Source organism: Meriones unguiculatus, chromosome 1, assembly GCF_030254825.1.
Source record: "Meriones unguiculatus strain TT.TT164.6M chromosome 1, Bangor_MerUng_6.1, whole genome shotgun sequence".
NCBI classification, from domain to species: Eukaryota; Metazoa; Chordata; class Mammalia; order Rodentia; family Muridae; genus Meriones; species Meriones unguiculatus.
Window position 1 is genome coordinate 95043086 of NC_083349.1, and position 24434 is coordinate 95067519.

General features: G+C 45.0%; 1 protein-coding gene across 1 annotated transcript in view; it reads left to right on the top strand.

Moving 5' to 3' along the window:
• Thada (THADA armadillo repeat containing) overlaps positions 1-24434 on the top strand; it is a 294790-nt gene that overhangs the window by 229884 nt on the left and 40472 nt on the right. Inside the window, exons 32-35 of the mRNA XM_021652847.2 lie at positions 18139-18512; positions 19438-19556; positions 20113-20185; positions 22885-23038. Of these exons, the coding sequence (XP_021508522.1) occupies positions 18139-18512; positions 19438-19556; positions 20113-20185; positions 22885-23038 (720 nt within the window). The remainder of the gene's footprint in view (positions 1-18138; positions 18513-19437; positions 19557-20112; positions 20186-22884; positions 23039-24434) is intronic.

The following is a 24434-nucleotide window of genomic DNA, read 5'->3' on the forward strand; positions in this document are numbered from 1 at the left end:
CACAAGAGTGAATTCAGAATCCTAACTGGTCTTCCAAGCAGTGTGCTTTGCAGAGCAGAGTTGTATATGAACACAGGCAGCCTGTATTAAGCTCAGATTTGTAGACTAGAAGCTAGGCGATATCGGTGCTCCCTCCAGTCAGCTGAGGTGCTGTGGGTGGTTAGATGGTGAAGTGTGTGCAACATACTCAACCATGCTTGTGTTTTTATTCCTTAGAATATGAGCACTGTGCATGGTGTGAGGAAGTACAGTCCGCCGTTTTCATGCCCTATGAACGTCCTTTACTTAGTTCCTAGGAAACACAGCTGAACATTTACAGAGAATAAAAACACTGGCGACCTACAAACACCTGCTTTGGTCATTCAGTCTAGTTAGGTTAAATGTAAGCAATTCCACCTGAGCAAATTGAACATGTGTGGTGCTGTCCCTTGGCTGTATGCTCTAGGTGGTGCTTCATGCAGACTTGTCTAATGTGACACAGGTGGTGATTCTCTCTGCTGGGGTGAGGCAGGATCATGAATTGAGAACAGGTTTCATCTTCCAGGAACTTCAGACTTCTGAGCCTGCACCTATGAAATTTCGAGGAAATTGTTCAAGTTTTGTCATCAGTAGATTAGTTGGTTTTCTCCAGACACTGAACTCTGGTCTGAACTGTTGCTTTTTCCAGGAAACAGTGAACTCTGACAAAAGCGTCTAGCTCCCGTTCACAGCAGTGCAAAGCGGGTATTAGATCAGTACTTTAAAGTGATGGCTGCCATGTTGACTCCAAGTGAGTGCTGTGTGCAGAGGCCACTGCACGGCTGCAGTTTCATGCTCTGTGATCAGTAGGGGCGGAGGGAATGTTCCCGGGAGTGATTTGCCAGTGAGTCCTCCAACTTCTTTTTCAAGATTGTTTTTGCTATTCAGACTCCTTACATTTTCATGTGAATTTTAGATCAGTTTTACCAATCTGTTGAAATAATGAAAAGAAAAGCTAGCAAGATTTTTATAGGGTTGCATTAAATTTGTATCAGTGTGAGGAGTATTGTCATCATCGTATTTTCAGATCCATGAACTCAGGAGGATTTACAATTTATTTAAGTCTCTGTCCAACCTGGGGGACTTGATGTAGGTCAGTTGGTAGAATGCTTCTCTAGCATATGCAAGGCCCCGAGTTTGATACCCAGGACTGCATAAAACTGGGTGTGGGGACACACCTACATTCCCTACACTCATGAGATAAGAGGATCCGGGGCCGTCTTCAAGTGCATAGGGAATTTGAAGCCATCCTGGGCTACATGGGACTCTGGCTCAAAAAAAAAAAATAATAATAATAATAAATATGACTCTAGTGGTTTGCTTTGTTTGGCTTATTAGTGATAAACCAAACTTTCAGGTTCTCACCATGTGTGTCTTTCATTGCTGATCTTTTGTCCTGAAACCTTTCTGAGCTCATGCATTAACTGATTAGCATGTGGGGATGTGGGGATGTGGAGATGGACTCCTTAGGGTTTTCTTATCCAAGATCATGTCATTTGCAGTAGAAATAATTTTTACTTTTTCATTTTTAGTCTGGATGTCTTTTGTTTATTCTTGCCTGGTCCTCTAGCTAGAATCCCTGGAACACTGTTAAAATAGGAATGTTAGGAATAGGCATCTTTGTCTTGTTCCTGGTCTCAAGCTAAATGAAATATTTGAAATATTTGCTGTGGGTTTTCAAAAATGCCTTTATCAAACTGAAGTCTTCTATTTCCAGTGTATTAAATTTTTAAAAAATATTAAAAGGGTGTCAAATCTTGGCAAGTGCATTTCCTGTGTCTATCAGCGTGATGATGTCATTCCTTTTTATTTTGTGTTTTGAGACAAAGTCTCAATGGTCTCAAAATCTCACTGGTAGCTTAGGCTGGTCTAGAGCATTTCCAGTGGCTTCTAACTGACAGTATTCATCTGCCTTGGCTTCTTAAGGGCTGGGATTGCAGGTGTGAGCCACCGTGTCACAGACTCTGAGAGTAAGATTTTTATCTCTTATTCTGTTTATTCAATGTGAACTGTGACTTTTTACATGCTAAGTTCCAATGTTGATACAACTTGTTTAAGCCCAGTTTATCAGTAGTTGATGAGCATGTTAACTGTTTTCTCTGTGTAGAGGATGTCAGAGATGGAGCCCTGAACATTCGCAAAGAATTGTTTGGTTAAATGCTTTGGGTTTTCTTGGGAGAAAAAAACAAAAAAACAAACACCTAAGCAACAACAACAAAAAAAACAAAAACAAAAACAAACAAACAAACAAAAAGAATCAAGTGTTGCTGGGTGGTGGTGGCCCGCACACCTTGATTCCCAGCGCTCGGGAGGCAGAGGCAGGCAAATCCCTGTGATGTTGAGGCCAGCCTGGTCTGCAGAGCAGGTTCTAGGACAGCCAGGGCTTCACAGAGAACTCTCCCCCCGCCCCACTCCAAAAAAAGAATAGAAAGGGGAGGAGGAGGAAGGAAGAAGAAGAAAGAAGAAATGCTTGTTTGTTATTCTGAAAAAAAAAAAAACGTAAGGAGATTATCTAGGCCACAGGTAAAAAGAAACAGCCAGAATGCTTATCCAAAGCGCTGCCTGCTTTCCTGCTCCCGCCAGAGCACTTGTCCAGGTGCTCCATGTTCTTGCCGACACTCGGTATCATCATTAGCAGCTTCGCTGCTCACCCAGTGTGTATAGTAGCTCCTGACTTGAAGCTACACTTCCCTGATGACTGATCTTTCCATGTGCAGTATTTGTCATTTTTAAACAAAGTAACCATTCAACATCTTACACAACTCTCCTGTAAATTGGTATTTGTCTTATTATTGAGCTGTAAGTTCTTCTGGCACACAAGTGCATGCATGTGTAGGTGTGTGTGTGTGTGTGTGTGTGTGTGTGTGTGTGCGCGCGCGCACGTGCATGCTTTTATGTGCCCTTAGGCACATGGAGGAGACAGCCTGTGAGAATCAGTTCTTTCCTTCTACCATGTAGGTTCTGAGAATCTAACTCAGGTCATCAGCTTGGCAGCAAGTGCCTAGTCATCTTGTAGGCCTGAGGTTTTGTTTCTTATTCTGTAAGTGAGTTTCTTATAAATACTTGGAGAATAGTTTTTTCACAAAGATATTCTTTCTTTCTTCTAAAACTTTGCATGATTTTGTTTGGTTGATGGGTTGGTTGGTTGGTTGGTTGGTTGGTTGGTTTGTGCTGCTGGGAATCAGCCCAAGGCTTTGGACCTGCTAGGCAAGCATTCACACACAACTACTGAACTGCATCTGAGGTCTAAAGCTCTATGGTTCTAGATTTTACAGTTATGTTTCATGATCTGCATCATGTGACTCCCACAAATGATGTGAGATAAATATTCATGTGGTTATCTGTTGTTCTAGCATCATTATTTTTCTTTGACTCATTTTTCTGTTCCCTGCCCACTTCCTTCCCTTTCAGTGGTTCCTTTCACATAAGTTAAGTCACCTGAAGTTGTCCTACAGGTGCCCCATGTTTTAGGTATTTTCTTTGCTCTTTCTTTTTAATCTGTGTCTCATTTCTCATAGCTTCTATTTCTATATCTCCAGACTAACTAGGCTTTTCTTTTGTATTAACTAACCTACTGTTGCTTCTATCTAGTGTGATTTTATTTCAGATATTGTACTGTTAATCTCTAGAAAGTTTAATTTTTATCTTTTATAATTCTGTATTTTTTCGTGTTCAGTTTTCTTTTGAGTCTTCACCGTGAGTAGCATATTTTGTATGAGCTTCTCATTATATATTATTTCTGCATCTGTTTTCTATTAATTTTTCCTCTCAGCTCAGGTCATACTTCTCTATTTCTTTGCCTGTGGGTTACTGTTGGATACAGAAAATGTAACTTTATGCTATAAGGTGTTGGATCTGTGTTGCTCATCTGTTTCAGCACAGTTATGTTGCTTAGGTCACTTCCATCTTCCAAGGCGTGGCTTTAGCCTTTTCCTGGAAGGTTTAGTCTGAAGAGGAGCCTTAGTTTAAAGCAGGCAGCTCTGTGTTACGTTGTGGTGTCCCCACATTACAAGGTGCCCATTCTAGATAGGAAAGCAAAGCTCAAATAGGCTTGGGGAGCAGAAGAAATTGTTCAGCCCAGTGTGGGTTTCTTGTTCTCACTCTCCATGCCATATGGAGTTTCTCTTTCTGCATACAGAGGTGTGCAGCCAGATTCCCAAACTCCCTTGAGCTGCAACTATGCTGATCACCAGGGCCTCTTACTCTGCGAGCACTTCCTCTCCAGAAATGTGTCCCACTGTCTGCAGTCTGGACTCCCAGCCCTAATCTCATCATTCAGTCTTTGTGCTAGGGCTTTCATTCTGTCCATGGGGATATGCCCTGCCCATATACAGTGTGTATAAACAAAAATTTCATGCATTTTTTTTCAGTTTTCGTTGTTTATGGTGTGTAGTGATTCTTGCAGTAGTTAATTATTCGAGAACAGTGCAGATGCAAAGTTACTTCCTCTGGTTTATTTTGACAGCTCGTAGTTGTTTTAGTTCTTCAACTATATAATGAAGATAATATCCTCAGAGGATCAGGTGTATGTCATAAAAATTTTGTGAAAGCCCAATAAAAAGTCATAAAGGGTAAAAAGCTAACATTGTGACAACACAGATGTCTGGAAGCCAAGCTGATAGCAAAAAAAGGGGTGGTTATCACATGGAGACGGAGCTTCTGAGCAGACGTGTAGGCGTCGTAAGTCACTTCTGCTGCTAGATACATCTTAGGGTAATTATGAAGAAAATAGGTTTGTCTCACTCACACTTCTAGAAGTGAAAGAACATGGCATCTGCTTTGCATCTGGCAAGGGCCTCTTGTAGTGTCCTCCATGGCAGAGGGCAACATGTGTTGAGGGCTTCCTGGCTTCCTCTCTCATTTTCTTATAAAGCCACTGTCCTTCTGGATCAGGGCCTCAGTCTTAAAGCTTCCTCTGAAGTCTGTTACCACCCAGTTAAGTTTCCACCCTTTTACTGTCCTATGTGGAGATTACTTTTCACTGTGAGTTTTGGTGGGGATAGTCAAACAATAACCTGAGCGCTCTTCCTAGCATGCTCACCTTCTGTTGCTTACCTGGCAGGGGTTCCTTAACTCCTCCCTCCACGCTGGACTGCACAGCCCAACCAGATATCAGTGGGATTTTCCAGTATCCCTCCTCCTTCTGCTCCTCCTCCTCCTTCTGCTCCTCCTCCTGCAGTTTGTCTGCAATCTAGTGGTGCCAGAGCCCTCTTTGGTGTTAGATTCTGTTTCTTAAGGCATATACTTCAGAGCTCAGGCACAGTCTCCAGACTGTCTTGTCACACTGGCAAGGTACAGAGATGGTTGGCCCCAGGCCCTCTCAATGGACTGAGGTAACACAAGTAGGCCAAGGTACTGAAATGAGTCTGTCCATCCACCTGTTGTCCTCTGAGCGCATTTATGCTGTCTCCTGTTGCCTGAAGACATCAGAGAAGCTTACAATCCTTCGTGGGGAACAGGTTGAATCAGAAGGGTGGCAGGTGCTAGGGTGCTGGGGCAAATTCTGTCCATCCTCCCACTGCAGGGCAGTTCTTTGAAGAAGCAGAAGCAGTTTATGCTGGGAAGTAGCTGCAAGTCTGTGTCTGTAGGCCATCCTGTGTTTACCCACATTATTTCCTGGTTAGCTTCCTGTGTTTGGCAAAGACTGGGAGGGATGGAGGTGGTCCCTCCCCATGCCTGATGCACTGATCCCTTCTGGACTCGTCTGATTCCCAAGTTACAGGGCCGTTCTCATAGTTTATGAAGGTGCTCTTCAAATAGTATCCTAAGAAGACATCCTCTGTTCCCTGCAGCACATAAAGATCCTTTGCTTAAACATGCCTACCTCTGAGCTGGTCCTTGTGCACAGGCTTGAAGAGGGTCTGAAGTTCAAGGTCATCCTCGGCCACATAGTGAGTTTCTTGCCAACCTAAAACATGATATTTTGGGGTATGAGAGGGAGACCCATGATTCTGAGAACATACTGACAACCAGAGTATCCTAGTTAGAGTTACTGTTGCTTTAGTGAAACACCGTGACCAAAAGCGAGTTGGGGAGGAAAGGACTTATTTGGCTTACACTTCCACCTCATAGTCTATCACTGAAGGAAGTCAGGACAGGAACTCAACCAGGCCAGGAACCTGGAAGTGGAGCTGATGAAGAGACGATGGAGGGGTGTTAATGCTTACCGGCTTGCTCATTTGTGGCTTGCTCATCCTGCTTTCTCAGGACCACCAGCCTAGGGATCGCACCACCCACCAATGCGCGGGGCCCTCCCCGATCAATCACCAGTTAAGAAAATACCCTACAGGCTGGCCTACAGCCCAGTCTTTTAGAGACATTTTCTTAATTGAGGTTCCCTGCTCTCAGATGACTTTAGCTTGTGTCAAGTTGCTATGAAACTATCCAGCACACTGGGGAAAGGGGAGTATTCTCAGAGAGCCATGTGTGTGATGGGAATCTCTGTGTGCATCTTTGAAGGGTGTCAGAGAACTAGAAACAAAATCTGGCAAGAAAGACAGCCAGGACCAGTGCACGGGGACCTGTCTTCAAGTCCTCTTCCAACTTCTTTTCAGTGTCTAACTGGAAGGACCTCTGGGGTCAGGGTTACAGTTTACTGGGAGAGGCAGAGGATTAAACAGAATGGAATTTCCCTTTGATAAGGAGAAGCCAAGAATTAATAAATCAGTTGATTTTGTTGTTGTAGTTCCTATGGTTTCCTGTTCTGTACAAGAACCATTTTTTTTTTTACTAAGAAATTACATAACAAGATATTAACATTCACAGAGTACATACAAATGTTGGCTGATTATTTTTAGACCCAGTTTATCAGCCATTTCAGATAAGAACTTCACTTGCTCAGATTGTAGATCTCACTAACCTGAGAGAGGGTGTGACACACCACTGCGTTCTGAGACTTTCTTAGTCCCTCCTTTAAAGGATGCTAGGAGAAAGCTTAGGACAATTATGTCTGTGAACCTGGGGTCTCTTTGTATTCCAGAATGCCCTTGAACCCATTGTGTAGCCAAAAGACTTTGAGCTTATGATCCTACGGGTTAGACTGCCACACCCAATGTATGTGGCTCTGGGGACCCAACTCAGGAACCTATACATGGCAGACGAACACCTACCAATGAAGCCATGTCCCCAGCCAATCTACAAACTTGTATTGACCTAGCAGCATCAGAGAACTCAGCCTTTGCAAAGTATGAAAGACAGATTCAGGGATTTGAGGTGGAGGGAGCAGCAAGGTCCAGTAGAACAAGAGCCTCTGAGGCTCAGTGTCAGGTGTTCCCCAAAGTAACACAGTGAGGCTCACTGTGATTTGCTCATCAGCCTCTGGAGCCTTGGTTCTGTTTGTTGGCTTCTTCCTATCTGGAGGAGGAGCCTTTCCCACTCATGCCTGTGACTGCTCCTTGACAGTGGACTGCTGGGACTCCCCTGTAACCATCTCTGCCAGCACCAGGAACACGTCACTCCAGGCCTACACAGTCTTTCCCTCTTGGCCTTTGTCTTTTGAACAGCTCAGCACAGGACTATTGAGTGACATCACAGTGAAGACTAGGAACTGTTTATATTCTTGAGCTCTGCAGCGGAGAACCAGATCAAGGCTTGCAATGAGGGAGCATTCTGTGCAAAAGCAGACACCATTTAGACACCAGGATTCCATTCAGCAAAGCAAGGTGCCAACACTGAGAAGGGCAGATGACCTCAGGCTGAAATAAAGTGCATGTGGTCCCTGGGACCTGGGAATCTGCTAGAAAATATGCTGGCAGGGTCTTTCTGAATCAGAAACTTAGGGTGAGCAGCTAAAACTTGAGACTCCTAGGCCTCAACAGAGTTGAGTCTCTCTCTTATTCATTCATTCATTCATTCATTCATTCACTCATTCATTCTCTCCCTCCCTTCCTCTCTTCTTTCCTCCCCCAATTAAATATCTTTATATTGTAACCCCATTTTATCCATAATCATGTGGCAGTGATATCAGCCAGTTTTTCAGAGAGCCCTTCTTAAAACTAATGTGTTTCTTTGATTTGGATTTTGGGGGGGGTTCATTTCAGGTAGAACCTAGCATCTCATATATACTACATAAACTCTGTGTGTGTGTGTGTGTGTGTGTGTGTGTACCATATACACATACACATTTAAGATAGATTATTGACATGTGACCCAGTGTGGCCTTGAACTCATGATCTTCTTATCTCAGCCTCCCCAGTGCTGACGTTACAGGTGTGTGTTACTACATTCAGCTTTATACTGACTTTTTCAAAGAGTTTGAGGTCCAACTGGGCAACACCTGTCTCAAGGGAATTTTGATAAACATGTATAAGTAGCTCAGACTTTTTGATGGTCTACGAGCTAAGATGAGTTCTTTCTCCCAAACTTGCTTAAGATGCTGCTGCTAAGTTGCCTGTCTGCAGCTTGGTCAGTGTCAATGTTCCTGACTTGGCCAGTTAAGAATGGCAGAATTGAGATTCTGAGCTGACCTTAGGCACCATTGTTCTGGGGGCAAAGTAATACTGAACTCCCCAGCCTGGGAACTAAGACCTGCTCAGAGGGTGCGCCTGAGCTCACCAGAGGACACAGGGTAAATGGCTGCAGAGCTACACACAGGCATGACTCCTGGGGTGAGGACATCTTCGCTCCTCCTGGGAAATGCATATTCAAGATTGCCGAGCTTTGCAGATGGGCCACCTTCAGGAAGCTTATCGCAGCTTCCCGGGAGCTGCCACGCTGGTCCTCGTGACGCTTCAGCAGGCCCTAATGCAGTGACACTGTGGCAAGATGATGCTCTGCCACACTTCTTAAATGCCAGTGTTACCTTTTCCCTTGAGTTTGGAGATGTAGCTTGGTGGTCATCTGCTTGCCTGGCATGGACTAGACCCCAGGCCCATCCCCCAGAACTGGAAAACAGTTTGCTGGGCACTATGTGGTTTCGTATCCACCTCTGTGAGATGGTGTATGGGGTGTTTAGTTGTGCTTTGGTGGGCTTACGCTGTAGCTCAAACACCGGCCTGGGATTCTGCATAGCTAGCCCAGGGTAAACTTGAACTTGCTGCAATCCTCCTGCCTTCGCCTCCCAAGTACTGGGTCATCCATAAAAGCTGCTACACTGTAACAGTGGAGTTTGATTCTGTTGGTTGGTTTGGTTTCATTTGATTCAGTATGGTTTTGAGGTGGGGTATAACCCAGGCGGCTTTAGATTCCTGATTCTTCTGCCTCCTCCCAAGCCCTGGGATTCCAATAGTGCACCACCACACCTGGCTAATTTTAGCTCTTTAACACTCTTACTTTGAAAAATAAAAATTGGGCAACTGGGCTAAAAGGTGGCTTGATAGTTAAGGGCACATAGTGCTCTTACAGAGTACCTGAGTTTGGTTCCCAGCACCCACATCTGGCAGTTCACTCTGCCTGGAACGCCAGCTCTGTGGGGTCTGGGGCCCACTTCTAGCCTCCTCAGGCACAGGCACTCAATTGCACATACCTAACACACACACACACACATAGTTTAAAACCAACATATCTTTTAAAATTAGTAACTTATAAGTGTCTGCTTCATTATTCATGACTTTGTTTTGTATTTTTAAAACAGAGTCAGTCTCACTGGGTAGCCTCAGCCAAGAAAGTGCTAGGATTACAAGCATGAGCCACCAGACCCAATATTTTACTGGGTATTCTCCAGTGAGGCAGGACAAAACACAGCAGGGAGTATGCCCTTCCATGTGAATCCAGCCATTAAGCCATTATCTTAAAACTAGAAATGCAGTTTGCTTAGAACAAACTAAACCAGGCATGGTGGCACGCACCCTTAATCCCAGCACTTGGGAGGCAGAGGCAAGTGGTCCTCTGTGATTTCAAGGCCAGCCTGGTCTCCAAAACAAGTCCAGAACAGCCAAGGCTACACAGAGAAACACACACACACACACACACACACACACACACACACACACACACAGAATCTGGAGATGGACTCAGATCGATTATGAATGTCAGTTCCTCACTCTTGAGTGACTGGGCAGACTGCACAGGTAGGAACATGTAAAGACTTCCCAACAGGAGGACTGGAAAAGTCCTATACAAAAGGGGATTGCCAAAGCTGTACAAATGCAGGGGGGCCAATTAAACAGTGCTTTCAGTGAGACTGGCTTCCTGAGGAAGAAGAAACCCAGAGCGGTCGAGTTTGAGATGGCAAACAGAAAAGTCAGTTTAAAAATTACTGCCTGTTAGAGAAGGCTGCTAAACCTCAGAGCGTGGAGCTGTCAGGGTTGTGTGCCCTGGTGACAGAAGGCACTCATAAAAACAAAAATATAAGTACCAGTGTTGAAATAGACTTCAAAAGGCGTTTGCTACCCAGCACAATCCTCAGTTTGCCAGAGAGATCCTGTTGGGAACCACTGGTGAGTATTGCATGGAGTGTACGGCCACCCGATAGTCACAGCAGCTGGCTGTCCCACATGCACGCCAGAATGACCTGGGCCACTTTAAAACTAGACTGCTAAGACTCACCTAGACATGTGAGCAAGTGTCCCTCCACATGTTTTCCCAAAGCTCCCCGATGTGTTTCACACGCTCCCTGGGCTGAGAACTACTGTAGGAAAGGAATTCTTTGTCATCTCTGCAGTTGCTTATAGTCAAAAATTGGATATTCCTCCCTCCTGCCTCCTGTTCCTCTTAGAGGCCCCTCCACTTGGTTCTGGAGCACAGAGGGGTGGGTGTTTCTGCAGTTCCCACCCGTGGGCTCTCCAGGCAAGCTGAGGCTGGAGAGCTCGAGGTGGTGAGCCAGCATCTGCACTGTGGAAGGCCCTGCCGCCTGTCTGCCAGCAGCATTCGTGCTGGTTGCTCATTCTTCTGAACTCTTGACAATACCCTCCTTTGGTGTTTTCCCTAAAGAGAAAATGCACCATGATGAATGCCCTTCCTTTACCCTCTGGGAGGTACTAAGCCAGCATCAGGTTCTCTGCAAGAACAGCAAATGCTCTTACCCACTGAGCCGTTACCTACAGCCCCTGAAAGACAGGTTTTTGCTGTTCTCAGTAGTATCTATTACATTCTTTTTGGTCTGCAGTCCCTGCCTACCCACTCATAAACCGAGCAAACCCCTGGGATGGTTCTCCTGAGAACTCCGCTGGGACACAAAGCAGAATCACCGGTCAGCCTCTTCACAAACCAGCAAGCTACATCACCTGAAACCAGCAGGGTCTAAACCTGCTAGGAACATGTTTGTGTGCTTGAGGGCTGTGGTTTTCAGAATGCCTGGGTGAGCAGCAGCTGCAGCAGCACGTGTAAGGGCTAGAGCTGTGACTTCCTCAGTGAGAACTGGGTCTGTGGTTCGGCATGATGGCTCACACTGTTATCCTAGCACGTGGGAGGCCGAAGCAGGCGAATTGCCACAAATGGATAGTCAGCTAGCTGTACATGCCAAGGTTCATACCAACCAGGCCATTTTAGGGGTAACTCAAAAAAGTAGTGTTTGGGCTAGATCTCAGTTCATGGAGAGCTTTCCCAGCATGCATCAAGCCCTCCTTCAGGCTTTGGCACTGTGTAACCCGGGTGTGACGATATGGGCCTGTAACCCCAGCAATCAGAGGATTTGACAGATCAGCAGTTGAGGGTCATCTTCAGCTGTGTAGGACATTCAGAGCCAATGTTGGCTACCTGAGACCTTGTGTCAGAAATTAGCTAATTTATTGGTTAAGTAACTAAAATAGAATTAAGATTAGCCCCTCCAGAGGAGGCACACTTGTGCTTCGGAAATCCTGCTGGGGACAGAGAGATGGTAAGGGTGCTTGCCTCTCAAACCTGAGTCTGATCCCTGGAACCACTGTAAACGTGAAAGTCAAGAATCAGCTCCATACAACTGCCCTCTGGCTCTATGGCTGTGCTGTGCTGTGCATTTCCACCCGTACATGGTAATAAGTGACATGAACTTTGAGGAAAGCTTAGCTCTGGTACATCTCTTTGTGTCACAGTTGTTACACAATGTATTCTTTTTTTTTTTTTTCCTTAAACATCAGTCTGGAGAAAGTATGACATGATGATGATGCTTTCCTACCTCATGGTTCAGGCTTAAAGCAGAACCCTTGGATGGTCCTAGAAGACCTGCTTCCATCTGTTCTCACCTAGCTCTCCCAGTAGAGCTTATTTTTAAGAGTTCTTTTCTTTCTCTCTCTCTCTCTCTCTCTCTCTTTCTCTCTCTTTCTCTCTCTCTTTCCCTCTCTCCCTCTGTATCTGAGTCTGTATGTGTCTATGTGTGCATATACATGGTGCCTGTAGAAACCAAAAGAGGTTGCCAGATCCACCTTCAGGGGATCTGATGTGGGTACTAGGAACTGAACTCCATTTCTCTAAAAGAACAGCCAGTGCTGTAACCACTGAGCCATTATCTATAGCCCCTGGAAGACATGTTTTAACTCTTCTCAGCAGTACCTATTGCATTCTTTTTGGTCTTTCTTCCAGATCTTATCTCCTCTTTACCTGTCTTAATTGGATTACTGTTGCTGTGATAAAACACCATCACCAAAAGCAAATTGGAGAGGAAAGGGTTTATTTTATTTGGCTTATACTTCCTCATCACTGTTCATCATTGAAGGAAGTCAGGACAGGAACCCAAGCAGAACAGGAACCTGGAGGCAGTAGCTGATGCAGAGGCCATGGAGGGGTGCTGCTAATGGCTTGGTCCTCATGGCTTGCTCAGCCTGCTTTCTTCCAGGACCACCAACCCAAGGATAGTAACACCCCCAGTGGGCTGGGCCCTCCCCCATCAATCACTAATTAAGAAAATGCCTTACAGCCAGATCTTATGGAGGCATCTTCTCAGTTGTGGTCCCTCTTTTCCAATGACTCTAGCTTGTGTCAATTTAGCTTGTATCAATTTGACACAAGACTAACGAGTACATTACCTGTCATTTCAGTGGTGAATTGGGGCAAATAATTTAACCTCTCTCTTGACTCATCTATAAAAGGGATAATAATAGTGGAGCCTGCGTTATTCATGAGTTGTTAAATGAGAAGAATACCCAATGGTGTCAATTTAAAAAGTAATTTTTATTCATAATGTTAAATAATACATGTGCAATGTCATATAAAAACAAAACAATAACAAATAATAAGTAACAAATGGCTCCTATGATTCACTAGCATTTTTTTCTTTTTAATTTTATTTATTACAATTTATTCACTTTGTATCCCCACTGCAGCCCCTCCCTTGTCTCCTCCCAGTCCCACCCACCCTCTCGATTCACTAGCAATTTTAGGACAAGAGATATTTGAGATTTTTTTTATATAGTTGCCTTTTCATTATTACGTGCATGGCTTTTATTCCCCTTTAATCTTAAAGCTCTTCTTTAATAGACTGTTCTCATTGTCAAGTCTGAGTCTTTGTGTGTCCCAGAGTACTCAGTGCATTAACTTCATTGGCAAAAAGGACAGGGTTCTGTACCTCAGAGGAAGCAAGCTGATTCTGGGTATTCACTCTGGAGCATCCCCTACAGATAACAGAGCCCTCAAAAATTACACAAAATGACCCAAGCAGTTCTGAGTTTTAATTAAATTTGTATTTTATTGGTTTAGTATGGTTTTCTGAAAAAAAGATCTTATGTAGCCCAGGCTAGCCTGAAACTTGTTGTCCTCTTGCCCTAGCCTCCAGCCTATTAGGATCATGGGCATGCACTTCCAGCTTGGTTCTTACAATATTTTTAAAAGATTTATTATTTCATGCATATGAATGTTTTTCCTACATGTATATATGTACTCTAGATAAGTGCCCATTGCCCTTGTAGGTCAGAAGGTTGGATCCCCTGGAACTGAAGTTACAGATAGTTGTGAGCCACCACATATGTAGATACTAGGAACTAAACTTGGGCTCTCTGCATAAGCAAGTGCTCTTGCCCTCTAAGCCATCTATCTCTCCAACCCCTTTTAAGGAGCAGATCTCTGGGCCATGTTTCTGACTTCTATTCAGTGAAATGTTGTCCTTACAATGTAATAGGTGAAGAGGGTAGGAAATGGTATCAAAAGTCCTATCCACCACATTGTATTGGGATTGGAGTCTTACACAGTGAGAATGAACTGAGAACCTCGGCTGTCAGGGGCGTCCCTGCTCTTTGTGCAGATGCTTGCCTCCTTCAGCTTAGGACACTAGTCAGGGGGAAAAGCATTTCACATGGATAGTGGCAGTGCCCCTATTCTAGTTTCATTCCTGTTACTGTGATAAAAACACTTCAGCAGCATGATATGGGAAGAAAGGGTTTGTTTTAGTTTATAATTCCAGGTTTATAGAAAAGCAGGAACATTCTCACACCCTCAGTCAAGAGTGGAGACTCGAACACACCTATGCTGCCTGCTTGCTGCTGTTTCCTCTGTGAGGTTTCTTTACTCTTACACAGTTCAGGGCACAACACTGAAATGGCGCTACCACATCCGGGGTCTTCCCACCTCATTAATCACCAAGGCTGTCTCCCACAGACATGCCACAGGCCAGCCCAAGCTGGACAGTTCTTCAATTAAGAGCCTCTTCTCCAGTGACACTAGGTTGTCACAGTTGAGATTTCAAGCTGACCACCACATCCCCTCATCATGCTGGAACTGAGTCTAGACCTGCTTTGCCTTCTAGGATGGGTTCTTTTCAAAAGACCTTGTGTTATATAAATATTCCTTGTTTTAACCCTGAGGTTATTATAATTTTATGTGGCTCTGTTAACTTTAATGCATTTCCTAACTCTCGCCTTCCTGTTTATAATAGTTCTCTAGAGGTCAGCAGAGTTCGCTGAGCTACACTGAGATGTCAGATACTTAGTGCCTTATATCCCGAAGGCTCTCCGGTAAGCCATCTAGGATAAGCTCATTCTCGTTCCTGGTAGCCCTGCGAGAGGTAGAATATCTGAATTTCAGCAAGGTGCCCAGTGAAGTTTTCCCTGATGCTCTTGTAAATGAAACCCTCAGAACAGCACATCAGACTACTAGAGCCAGAGAGGAACTGCTCAGAACTGAGTGGAATGGGAAGCAGGTACAGAAAGGGAGCTGGCTGCGACACTGAGCTCTGTCTTCTGCTTGGCCTAGTGAACACTGTTAGTAATTACTTGATTGTGATACTTAAAGCATTCTGTGAAATTGAGGCCGTCATCTTAGATGATGAGTATGTAGCATGAAGAATTGGGCTGTGGGAGAGCCCTCACACTCTCCTAAGTCTGTCCCAGATTCTTCATCACTTCAGTCCTCAACCCATCTTTCTCCCTATCCATTCTGTCTTAGTCCATCTTTCTGCTGCTATGAAAGAATGCCTCAACCTAGGTGCATTGCGACTGATGAAAGTTTGTTTAGCTTATAGTACTGGAAGCTCAGAAGTCCAGAACTTGGGGAGGGGGGGGTCTCATCTATGACATGACAGGACAGGTGAACATACTAAAACCAAGAGAACAAAAGAGGGTCGAATTTATAAATAACACACTTAGCCCTTGTGGCCTAATCACTTCTGAAAGGCTCCCCTCTTAATCCAGGCCTGGTGGTGCACATCTGTGACACCAGCACAGGGACCTGTACAGGGAGATGCAGGAAGACTACCTGAATCCCAGACCAGCTTGGACCACAGAATGAGACCATGTCTGAAAAAGCAAAAACGACAGATTAACCTTTTTATGCCATTGCAATGGCAATCACACAGATTTGGGGGAGGAAACCTTTTTCCCTGAGGCCTTAGTTTCCCTTTTGGACTAATGGAAGGTGAGGCGGGGAGGTGGTTTTGTGACTTGCCTGGAACTGCTACGCTTCCTACTGAGTGCTGAGATTATAGGCATGTGCTCCTGTTTTACCTGGTTTCCCTGCTGTAATACCACACACGCCCCCGCAATAAAAATGATAAAATGAGCATGTTCTCCTGATGTTGTTAAAATAATCTCTCAGGCCAGGTGTGGTGGCATATGCCGGTGAGCGCGTCAGAAGCTGAGGCTGGAGAAGCCTTAGGCAGTTTAAACAGCAAGACCAAAAAGTAGCTCAAGTCTGTTCTTTGGTAAATACTGAGTGACTGGAGAGGTGTCTCAGGAGTTAAGAGTGCTTGCTGCTCCTGCAGAGGATTTGGGCTCAGTATCCAACACAGGCATGGTGGCTCACTACCATCTGTAACTTCCAGGAAATCCAGTGCCCTTTTCTGTCCTCTGCAAGCACTGCAGACATGATGCACGAACATTCAGGAAAAACACCCAAATTCGTAAAAAAAATTTTTTTAAAGAAACAATAGACAGATAGTTAAGCAACTCCCCAGTGGCATTCTCTTACCTACAAAAAAAAATATGTATGTTTTTTCACATGTTCTTCTTACCAGTGATCAGAGTCTGGGCCTCTTTTTCCCCACTTAGGATGTATTTATTTTTATTTCATGTCTATCAGTATATATACCACATGGTGCCTAGTGCCTATAGAAGTCAGTTTAAGTGTAGTAATAAGCTGTCATGTGTGTCATATAAGCCTCAGTTCTTGGCCTCTTATCCAAAGAATTAAAAATTAAGGCTCACAAAGATTTGCAGTAGAAGCCAAATAACTTTCTTTGGGACAAAGCAATAGTGGAGGTTATAGAGGAAGATGCTGTCAAGGTTGACAATGAGCTGAATGAGTAAGGGTGGCCTCACACCACACTATAGAGTCTCTGTGTGTGGAGTCCAAAGGAAGGAAGGGAGGTCTGATTACTAAAGGGCATGGTTTTTCTCTATTTTGCTTGACAGATTAGGTCACACATTCAAATCTTTCCTAATGAGCATGTCTCCTTGATTATGCATCTGATTTTAATCATACATACACCAAATGTGCTCACTGTGTACTCTATGATAGGCATAAGAAATGGTAACTAGGAGATTCTCCCTGACAGTTCACTAGAGGACAAAGTTCCACCTTACTTCACATGCGTCCAAAGCCAGGTCATGTCTGAGCAGCCCTTCTGTTCTTCACTCCTTGACGCACTAAGAGTACACTTGAATAGAAACTTTAAATTCGATTGTCATTAGGGACTGGGAAACTTACACCATTGTTCACAAATGGGAGTGTGTGTAGCCTGATGCAGATGGGAGTTCATTGGGGTCTGAGTTAGTAGATATGTTGTTCAAAGAAGGAGTGTGCCTAGTACGTGTAGGATAAGGAACTAGGCTGCCAACTTCGTCATTACAAGAGGGGATGTGTGTTACACAAAACTAAGTTAGGTTCCTATGCTTGCCTGCCCATGGGGTCACTTTGCTCAGGTGGTTCCCTGGACTTTGGTGGTCCCACCACTTTCTTGCTCCCTTCCCTTCATTTTGTTATATGGGAATCATGGTCTAAGCATTTCTCTTTCTCAAAGTTGACTACCATCTCATTTCATCTCTGTAAGGGCAGTGATCACGTTCCATTTCAAGCTTAGTACATAGAAAGCAGGCAAGATGTTTTTGGATCAGAACTAAGACTATTTGTGTTAATCTCCACAACTGAAAAGCAGAACATAAAACTTAACAGGTAGATAAGGATTCATAGGGATTAAACCAACAAAGACAACAAGTCCCAAATACAAGGAGCTCCCCATCTCAGTAGTCATAGAAGAGGGGCTGTGGCGCCTACTGCTTCTGCTTCAGGGCCAACAGAAAGGCCAGTAGCCTAGTGTCCAGAGTGAGGAGGTTAATGGCCCTGCTTGGATGGACAGTGCAGGACTTAAGACCATTTTGTACTCCAAGTTAAGACAGGGTAAGATCTGCCCATAGCAGTACAGCTGTAACAGGAAAGGAATCCCGTTGTGATGGCAAGGAAGAAGAGATTTTTATCTGAAGAAAACGGGGAGTAAAGTAATGGTTTCAGGTGCCTACAGGGCTGCCATGAGAGAGCAGAATTAGGCCAGTGAGTGGAGTTCTAGAAAAATCTGTGATAATTAGTTATACTAACAGTGAAGTGTGTTGTCTTGTGAGCTTCAGGTAGCGACAGGATCCAGCCCAGAGCATCTGGTGCTTTACAGATTCCTGCATAAAGTTTGTACTTTTCCTGTGGGTACTTCTGAGGCTTTCCAGATCAGGTCACTGGATTTGCATTTATTGAGTGTCCAGAAGAAGTGCAGAAGTTCATTTTCTGTGATGTTTCCCATTCTCCTGTATAACACGAAAATACTACTTCTTTCTCTACTCTTTTTGTTTCTAGCTCTGGAGAGTCTTGGCCTCTGGGAAGATGTGAGAAGAATTATCTTGGGATCAGAGCTGGTTACAGGTTTCCCCTGGACCTTCAAGGTGCCAGGCCTGCCCCAGTACCTGCAGAGCCTTACCAAGCTAGCCATCCCTGAAGTGTGGGCATCGCTGGCTGAAGCTGAAGGGCAGGCGATTGCTGTTCCTCTCTCCTTCTCCCGGCTTCTGGAGTCCTCCTTTTCTGAAGTGCGCTTGCTAACCCTGGATACCCTGCTGGAAAGGGCAGCATCCTCTGAACTGGGAGAGAAGGGACCACTTCCCTTGCTATATAGTATGAGAGAGGAGTTCTTGCTGCTGACGATGAAGGAAAACCATCCAGGCTGTTTCTACAGGGTAGGGTCTCCATTGCACTGACGCCCCTCTGTGTCCTACATTCTTTTGGAAACACCAGGAAGATACAGAGGAAAGCAAGTCAGGCTTGTGCTATCTGGGGGCAACAGCTTAGCATACCAAAGACCAGGGCCCTGTATGCTGCTTGGATTATGTACAGAAGAACCTAAGGTGCCAGTGGTACTGCTTGACCTATCAGTAATAGGTCAAGCCACTCTGTCTTTAGGAAAGATCATTGAAAGTTAGCTATGGGAGTGGAGAGAGAGCACCATGGTTAGTGCTTGCTACACAAGCTTGAGGACCAGAGTTCATATCTCTAGCAGCCATGTAAATGTCAGCTATGACAGCCCACCTGTAATGCCCACTCTCGGAATGAAGATGGGATCCCTGGGGAAAGCTGGCTAGCTAGACTAGCCAAGCCGGTGAGCTCCAAGTGCAGTGAGAGACCATGGAGAATGAGCAGGGAAACAACTGATGCCACCTCTGGCCTCCATCAGCTACAGCACATCTCAGAGGTTCTTTACTGATGTGTCTGTTTACAGACAGATGGCTACCTGGGAAGACTAGTCAAAATGAAAGAGAGATTTCCAGGCCTAAAATTCCAGATGTTTAGGAGGCTGGGGCCTAGCTGAGCTACAGAGTGAGGTCAAAGATACCCTGGGTACATAGTGAGACCCTGTCGCAAAATCAAGAAGCAAAAAAAAAAAAAAAGGCAAGGGAATCCGGTTCAGTCTAGCTCTGGTGACAGGTCACCAAGGACCCTCAAGCTTGTTATTATTCTGCCCTGCCTCAGTTTCTCATAAGTGTCAGAGAGGAAATAAGAAGACAATAGAATCTGGCCCCTCATTGTTATAAGCAGTCTTGATTTAAGAAACAAGACTTTTCCCTGTGTGTTTCTTTATCTTGCTTTCTTGGATTTGACTCACAGGTCCTGAAGATTCTCTCTCATATGAACCCCAGTGAATGGCTCCCACACACAGAGCGCTGTGTTCACCTCTCCCCAAAGGAGTTCCTGATCTGGACTTTGGATATTGCTTCCAATGACAGGTTTGCCCCCAGACTTCTGTGCAGTTTCGGTAGGCTGTATTCGCCCCTTCAGTCTTCATGCAGGAAGCCTGCTATGCACTGTCCCCACCTAAGGGCTCAGATACTGAGTTTCTTTCTAAGCCTCAGCCTAGAAGCTGTGTTCTAAACTCTAGTAATAGGAGAGAGCCAGGTTTTCACACTAGTAACCAAACAAGTAACCAAAAATACGAGCAGTTGTCCGATGAGGAATAAAGGTTATAGCTATCCGTATCAACATTTGTGCATAACATATGTTCACTTTGGGCCTGGGGCTATAGCTCAGTGCTTGTTAGCATCGGCAAAGCCCTGGGCTTGATCCCTAGCACCACAAAAGCCAGTGTAGTAGCACATACCTCTAATCCCAGCACAAAAGAGGTAGAGGTTGGAGGATCAGAATTTCAAGGTCAGCCTTGCCTACACAGTGGGTTTGAGGCTAGACCTGTCTCATCTCAGATGTTTGACTTGACTTGTATGTGGTAATTGTTGTAGATTTTTTACTGTGTGTGTGTGTGTGTGTTAATTTTCCTTTATTTTCTAGATCTGAAATCCAGGGTGTAGCTCTGAAGCTTGCCTCCAAAGTAATCACCTACCACGTGAAGACATGTGAGGAGGTGAGGCTGGTTCTGTACTTGTTCCGAGGCCTGGGTTTTTACCCAGAGAGTATTGGTCAAAGAACTGTCCCTGCAGGCAGAATCACAATGAATCCACAGAGGTGTTGGCTTGTGCTGAAGGTTTACTTTGGGAATATTTGTGAAGACTCTGAACATGTGCTCTCTTCTCTTTTGTTCTTGCCATTTTTGACTAGAGCCTGGAGTGACAGTTCCCCAACATAGACATGTCCCATTGCTTTCTCACCATTTCTAAAGCTAGACTTATTTCAAGAGGAATAAGCAAGTCACTGCCAAATATTCTTTGGATAACAACTTTGTGAGCCACGTCTGATGACATATTGTAAGGCTGAGATGTGGCTGAGCTGTATCGGAGCCAGGTCTCACATGTGCTCTGCCTGTTCCACTTGCCCAGTGAAGGTGAAGTGGAACCATAGTAAGCAAAACAGCCTCCTGGAAACACACTATGAGACAAATACATACATACCTCGTATGTTTACGAGAGGCACAGTACCAAGGCTCAGCAAACACTGTGGAAGAGGGGACAGAAAGACAGGGAGAAGGCAGTGAAATCCCATCCTCTAGACAAAACAGGTCAGTGTAGTCACAACCCACAGTAGCTTTGTTTATTTGTATAGACCTGCACAAGGCAGGTTGTCCCAGAAGTCAGTCATGGGGAGGGGAGGGACTCTATCCCTTGACTCATAGGCTACCAATGGACTGTGAGAGAGCAGAGGCATTTTAAATTGTGCAACCTCTAGTGAACCCACCAGTCTCCAGTTTCAGTACCAAAACCACACAGATGGTCCTGGTCAAACCCAGGGGAACACAAAGAAAACGAAGCACAGGTGTGGGAGAGGAATAGGGAAGAAGGGAAGGGACAGGAGACAGAAGGAGATAAGAAAAAGGAGGATGAGAATTATAATAGTGCATTATATACTTCTGTAAAATTATAAAGAACATATTTAATTTGTTTAAAAAAGAAAGACAGCACCATCTGAAGGCAGTGAGTAGACAGTAAGCGTGAGCAGTCTGAGTACCCTTTCATCACTGTGCTGGTGGATCTGCATGATCACAGTGAAGCTAGCACCAAGTGATGCTGAGAATCAGCTGTTCAGCCTACAGTGCAGGCAGAAAGCGCGCTGGGCCACTACTGTGAACAGTAGGAGTCTGGGAACCCCAAGGGAAGGAAGGAGTACTTGGGGGCTGAGAGGGACTTGAGAGAGGAGGTTGTTTAAGCTCAGATTTCCCAAGGCTGGGCCAGGGAAAACCTCAGGGTTAGCATTAGCAAGCAAGGAGGCAGATTCCTTGAGTCTGTTATTCGAAGGCGTGACCGAGGACCAAACCTAGGTCACATGCCACTAAGAGATATGACAGTTTTAAAAATAAAGAAAGAAGAAGAAAACAGTGTTTGGAAGGTCATGTGAAATATGGAAAGACATGATTTGCTTAAAAGATAAACAGATCTGGGGCAGTAGCTCAGTAGTATAACTTGCCTAGCATGCACAAGGTTCCTGCCCCAGCTCCACAGCAAAACAAAAAGCCTACCCCTATAAGGCCAGCACTTCTGAGGCTGAGGCCTCAGGACCACAGTGAGCTACAGGCAAACATAACAAACCCCAAGTTCTAAGGCAGCAAGCAATGGAGATAGCAGAAGCAAGTCTGCCACAGACTACAGCTGCTCTTCCCACATGAAGGAAGTGTTATTCCATAAAACTGGAAACATTTTCTAGGGAGAAGAAAATCCACAGAGTGGTAGAACAACGTGGAAAAAGACATTAATGCAGCTCTGGGGAGGGAGCTGTGCTTGGGCCTCAGCTGCTGGGTTTAGACCCATAGAGCCACTGCCCCAGAGCAATTGAAGGAATCAGTCCTGTGGTATGGTTGATTAGGATCAGCTCCTTGGTGATTTGTCTTGGAGTTCTCCTCTCTGGTTCTCTGATGGCAGACTTCATGAGCAAAAGGCATCTCTTTTTTCTAAGTTCTGAGGTTCCCAGAGATGGCCTTTTCACTGCCTAATAACACTGCAGACTTGGCAGAGTGTGGCATGTGATGAGAAGGCATGACGAAAGGAAGCAGACAGACAGACAGGAGAATTCTCTTATAAAGCAAAGCTGCTCCTATCATGATTAGCCCAGCCTGTTGATAATGGCATTTATTCACTAATGTCATGAGGGTCCCACTCTCATCATCTCTCATAAGGCTATAGCAGCAGTCGTAGCAGAAGTCATAGCAACAGTTTAATTTCAGCCTTCAAAGTGAACCAGGATGTAATTTCTAAGAATAATAAGAAATGAGTATAAAAGCTAAAAAAAAAAAAAGCCAAAACTCAGAATAGCATATTATTTGACCAGGAAAAGGAATGGGCTTAGAAACCTTAATCTGCCAGGTGTGGTGGTGTACACCTATAATACCAGCGCATGGGATTACTCTGACCCAGACATCACACAAAGCACATACAAGTCAGCATCATTGGGTGTGCCACAGGCATGCTCAGTCTTAGGTGTCGGTTAGTTTTAAAAGAAAAACATGCATTATGTACCAATAAAGCTCGTTACTGAAAACAGTGGGACTTTGTTCCAAGTGAGCACTAGGGAGCTGCTGCTTTCTGAGGCTGCAGGTACAGCAGGCTGGAGCTCTTCCCTCCTCTTGCCCATGGGAGCATGTTGGAGATCACTGATAGGCTCCTGTTTTGTTCTTAGAACAAGGATTCCATGGCTTCTGAGCTGAGGCAGTGGGTCCAGCTGGTTGTCTGGTCCTGTGGAGAGCATCTTCCTACTGCATCTAGATTGGCTGCTGCTGAAGTCCTCACCAGCACTGCACCCCTGTTCCTCACCCATCCCCAGCCCATTCTTGGTAAGTGTGCTAAGCGGGGTGCCCACTGCAGCCAACTCGGCTAACACAGGGAGAGACAGATATTCTGGGCTAAAAGAAGGGATGGTTAGCTGAGTGGTGGTAGCACACCCCTTTAATTCCAGTACTTAGGTGGCAAAGGTAGGCCGATCTCTGTGAGTTCAAGGCCAGTCTGGTGTACAGAGCGAGTTCCAGGACAGCCAGGGCTACATAGAGATGGCATGTTTCTAGATCTTTTGTCCTCTTGATTAATGTTCTGATTGTTTCCTACCAACAGCTGCTTTTCTTCTTTTCCTTCAGTCTTATCACCCAATATTCTACGTGCATTTTTTCAGAGCACCTATCAGCTTTGCGGTCTTTCCTCTCTGTAAATTTAACTCTTTTGATAGTCCATTATTAAAACCCTTCATTTGAAACAGTATCACTAAGTAGCCCAGGAGAACCTCCAGCATAAGAAATTCCTGCTGTCTCAGCCTCCGAAGTGCTGGGATTTTCAGTGTATACCACCATGCTAGTCTACTGAAGAGCTTTGAGCGGGTTCTCACTGTCTCCAGGCTAGATCTTCACATCCTTTAACATAGCTCACTAGGCTCTTTCTGTTTTTCTGGTTCACCCCTGGCCTACTCTACTGCTTCATCATCCGCCTCCCTTTCCTTGGGCCTGTTTGCCATCAGTAGGGACCAGCTCTCTAGAAACAAACCCCTGCTCGATTGACTTGTTTGCCTTGCAAAATTGCCTCTTCTAGGAAGCGCTCCCCAGGATTCTGTAGTGCTGAGGCTGACTTCCAGGCTTCTGTTTAAAGTCCCTTCTGGGCTGCTGGTACCCTTTGCTACTGAACTTAATTTGAAATCAGTGCTGGGATATAAGAGGCACCATTTCAAACTCAGGTAGTTGTGCAGCTATGAACTGGCTTCTGATCTGGGTTCCTCTCCTCACTGCTACTCACATGCCTGGAGAGCAGGAGCTAGGAAAAGCTTGGTGCCAGCAATGCTGAAGAGAACAATCTGAGGAAAGCCTTAGGAGATGGAAAGCACAGGGGAGTTTGTTGAACTTTTTTATTGTGTTGCTCTGGGGTTCATATTGATTTATAAACATAGGGGTTAGTTAAAGGAAAAGCAGGGACACAGTCTCCAGCACAGCCTGTCCTCTTCTGCATGTGGACTCATTATTACCAGGTGCTTACTTCCTGTCAACTAGTCACTCTCCATTTCTCTTGACTGTGTTCACGCTTGGCCCTCAAAAATCAGGCAGGGGCAAGCCCCCCAAGGAGCCTTTGGTATTGCTGTAGAGACAGATTTCCAGATAGGAAAGAGTCACTTTATAGGTGGTGATGCTGTGATGTGAGCATGAGCAGGGTGAGGACCAAGGAAGTGCCGCCCGTGCAGCCTCTGTTTGGAAG